Source organism: Lactuca virosa, chromosome 4 (assembly GCF_052849685.1).
Source record: "Lactuca virosa cultivar CGN04683 chromosome 4, Lactuca_virosa_CGN04683_v6, whole genome shotgun sequence".
Taxonomy (NCBI): Eukaryota; Viridiplantae; Streptophyta; class Magnoliopsida; order Asterales; family Asteraceae; genus Lactuca; species Lactuca virosa.
The window spans coordinates 137,146,486-137,150,190 of NC_136429.1; the positions used below are offsets into that span (position 1 = coordinate 137,146,486).

Here is a 3,705-nt window from a genome sequence, read left to right on the forward strand (position 1 = left end):
TGGGGGGAGCCCATGACACTTGGATACTAGACCATGGAGGTAGCCCATGACATTCCAGGTAAAGACCATGGAGGGAGTCCATGGCAATTCTATATATGTGGTGCATGGTATTATATGATTGTATGTTTGGTGTGTATTTTGGGAACTCACTAAGTGTTTGCTTACAGTTTGTTAGGTGTTTCAGGTACTTATGGTTCTAAGGGGAAGAGCCCGACTTGATGACGCAGTATTCGCTCTCAAGTATTTCCGCATTTATTGTTTTGGATACTCTGATCTTTTGGATATGATTTGGTGTAATGGAATTTTGGAAAACAAAACATGATTGTAACTTCTAAATATTAAACGAAAATTTTTATATAAATTTTCGGGCTATTACAAAAGAGTATGAGCAGAGTATGCGACGAGTCTGAGAAGAGGTTAAGAAAGAGTATGATATGAAAAGGCAAAATTAGATTAGAATAGTATGTAAAGAGAACAAATAACTGAGTAAGCTAAAAAAAAAGATTAGATTATGAGAAAGAAGATAAAAAGATGTTAGAATCTAGACATTGGAATTGTATTATGGCAAGAGTTTATTTCATCCAACCTACGACCATCCGTGAAGATGTTACTATTCATTCATAGGGACCAAAAAATATTAGATTGGACCGGACAGTCCTTAAAAACATGACTAAGAAAAATATTAATGTTTAATTATTTGTCTTTTTGTTTTGATAAATTTTTAGATGAAAGTATTTCTAGGACTAGTATTTCATGTAAATGATTATAGAAACTTTCTTATAACTAAAAATATGAGGTTATCTAAATCATGATTATATTGTGGTTATATTTCCTTTACTGGTGTTATTTGTTAACAAGTTCATCCAATATTAGAAATAATTTCACAAACACCATAATAAATTATTGAAATTCATGTGTACATTACGTATCAGGTATCACGACTCGAAACTAATATATACATTTTACAACGATTCATCTTACTACTTTTCTTTAAAATTCTAGAAATTGATATCCACTTCTTGGACGATGGCAACTTGCGTAAAAAATTAATATCCAACACATTTGTATGTGATCAAACAAAAAAATAGATACAAATTCCTAAATATTTTGCTAATCTTATTGTTTGCTTACCAATGACAAAGATCATGCCGGTTAACCATATTTCTTAGCTTTTATGTCATATTTCAACCATCATACCAAATTACATATAAGAACCGTTTTGGAAAGTTTGATTCGGAACAACTGTCTCATGAAAACCAAATTTCTATAGTTTGTGATTTCAACCAAACAAATCATATTTTGCGTGTCGTTGGTATACTATTGGCTATTGCTTCCTCATTTTGATTTATTGACATTATAGTTTTTTCTTAATCATCTCTTAGTCGAAAAGTTTGAAAAGAGGTTATATACATCCCAAAACATCTTGGTTTTCGAACCTGTTTTATATAAAAATTAAAATTTGATAATGGTCATAAGAATAATTTTAGAACAAAATTATGTAAAATATGTTTAATGAATATGATTGTTGGATAAATATCTCTGTAAAAAATGGATATATAGCGAAATGACATAGTAAAACAGTAAAAAGAAATAAAACAAGGACGATCTTTTATGTCTGTGGAATGTGATCGAGTATTGGAAAGGCAACTGATATTTGACAGTGAAGAAGGTAGACAAAAGGAAACATTTGCCGTCGGCTGTGCCATACATGCATTTAATTCCTTCCATCATTACAGCCCCCATAATCTCTCTCTCTCTCTCTCTCTCCCCAAAATTCATCCAAAAAATCATTCTAAAATCTTTTCTTCACCAACAAACCCCAAAGAAACTTCTACAAATACCCCTGTGATCCTTAGAGCTCTACAATGGCGATTGAAATTGTTTCCTCCAGACCCTTGGATCCCAGAGCTTCTCCTTACAATACAATTTATCCTCGGGATTTCTACATCTACCATATTCCTCCACCTCTTCCTTATTATCGGATTTTGCCACCAGTTCTACCACGTCCACCATATTTCTGGTCATACAATGCTCATCAACAGCCGTTGCCCGCCAAGTCATTACCACTACCACTTCCTCCACCACCATCTCCTGGAAAAAAGAGCAATTTCTCTCTGGCTTCGGTTCCTTCGGGGCCCAGAATCCCCAAATCCCGGCTCACTGGACGCCACCGGAGAGTTAACAAGGTGGTTCGCTTCGGAAGCCATGGTTGCGGCGGAACTGAAATGAAGACGCAGTTGAAGCCGGTGGAGAAAAAAACAACTCTGGAAAAAGTTGGGCGTGGAGGAAAAAGACGTTGGAAAAACAGAAGTGGAGAGTATCAAGAGATTTTGCCACTTGATACTGAAACTTCATCTGTCATGATCAAAAACATTCCGAATAAATACACGTAAATCATCATCATTTATTACAACTTCATACATCTTTCTCTCTCTAAACAATGATATAGAAGATGATTTCTTAGCATTTAATACATGGGGTTTTCCCAAAATGGGAAATTATGATTTGAAGTTCATGTTTTACAGGAGAAAGCTGCTGATACAAACTTTAGACGATCATTGCAAGCTTGTGAATCAAAAGATCAACAATGACTCCATTGATGAGAAGAACTCGATTTCTGCTTACGATTTTCTGTATCTTCCGATAGATTTCAAGTTGGTTCACATCTGGTTTTCGTTTTTAAACAATCGATGCAGACTATGTGTTTTTGGTGTAACTGTGTTTATTTCATTGTCATGTCACAGCAATCGAGTGAACGCTGGATTCGCGTTTGTGAACTTTACAACTCCAGAAGCTGCTTCGAGATTTAGGGACACCTTTCATGGCAAACATTGGGACTTCTTTGGGAGTCCGAAGGTAGCAGAAATTACAAGAGCCCGAATTCAGGTACTTTTAATATGATCAAGAAATAACTCAAAACGATTCATTTACACCATTTTTTTTCGGTATTTTTAGGGCAAAAGGCGTTTAGTGAACAATTGCAAAACTATGGACTTCTCGTATGGATCCGAAGAAGACATGCCCGTTTCGTTTGAACCGGCAAGAGATGGGTCGGATGGTGTTCATTCGAAGATGACCGTACTTGGAAGGTTTCTTCATTAGGGTTTTTAGCTTGTGAAAAGACTCTTTTACCCATTAGGGTTTTAGGTCAATCATTCTGTGTTTCCTCCATTATCATCCGGGTTTCTTTCAGAACTAATCTTCTTTAGGTTTTTAGAGTTTCTAGTAAGATTTGGGGTTTGATGGGAAAATACAATTTTAACCAGTAGGGTTTATTGGGTGTACTATGATCATTACGTGAAGATGGTGGTGTATAGGAGTAGGGGTGGTGGACTTGGGCACCTGAGCTATCTTGCTTATGGCAGGGTGTTGGGGTCCACCCCTTTTGATCATCTGTTAGGTCTAATATCATGTTGTAAAAGGTTACTTCGAAACTGAAATGGTGTTCAAGTTGCTTTCTGCTGTTTGTGCTTTGTTTCTTGCTGTTTGTTTTCTGTTTTGGTGTAATTTTGGCTTTGTGTGTTGTATATTGACGGGTTGACTTGTTGACTGACTTACCTTATTTGCAACTTCCCGATGACTGGAAGAGTCCATGTCATCGAAACGAGATTATAGATTCAGGTTCTTTTAAGTTTTTATGAAATGGTAATATGAATGGGTTGGTTTTGTTCGTGAGGAAGTGTATTTGTCTAATTGTCTGTGTTT

At 35.8% G+C, this 3,705-nt stretch overlaps 1 protein-coding gene across 1 annotated transcript; it reads left to right on the plus strand.

Annotated features, from left to right (window-relative positions):
* Window positions 1-1,865: 1,865 nt before the first annotated feature.
* On the plus strand, window positions 1,866-3,466 carry LOC145105100 (protein terminal ear1-like). Its single transcript, XM_079042236.1, has 4 exons — window positions 1,866-2,389; window positions 2,526-2,654; window positions 2,745-2,886; window positions 2,956-3,466. Exons 1-4 carry the CDS (start codon window positions 1,866-1,868, stop codon window positions 3,100-3,102), a joined length of 942 nt encoding a protein of 313 aa, XP_078898362.1. The 3' UTR covers window positions 3,103-3,466.
* The last annotated feature ends 239 nt before the right edge of the window (window positions 3,467-3,705 follow it).

What these genes read in the sequence shown, in the direction of transcription:
- LOC145105100 (XM_079042236.1), top strand. Translation starts at nt 1,866, where the DNA reads ATGGCGATTGAAATTGTTTCCTCCAGACCCTTGGATCCCAGAGCTTCT. An exon ending in TATCTTCCGATAGATTTCAA is followed by an intron (nt 2,655 to 2,744) that starts GTTGGTTCACAT and finishes GTCATGTCACAG; the next exon opens with CAATCGAGTGAACGCTGGAT. An exon ending in TTACAAGAGCCCGAATTCAG is followed by an intron (nt 2,887 to 2,955) that starts GTACTTTTAATA and finishes CGGTATTTTTAG; the next exon opens with GGCAAAAGGCGTTTAGTGAA.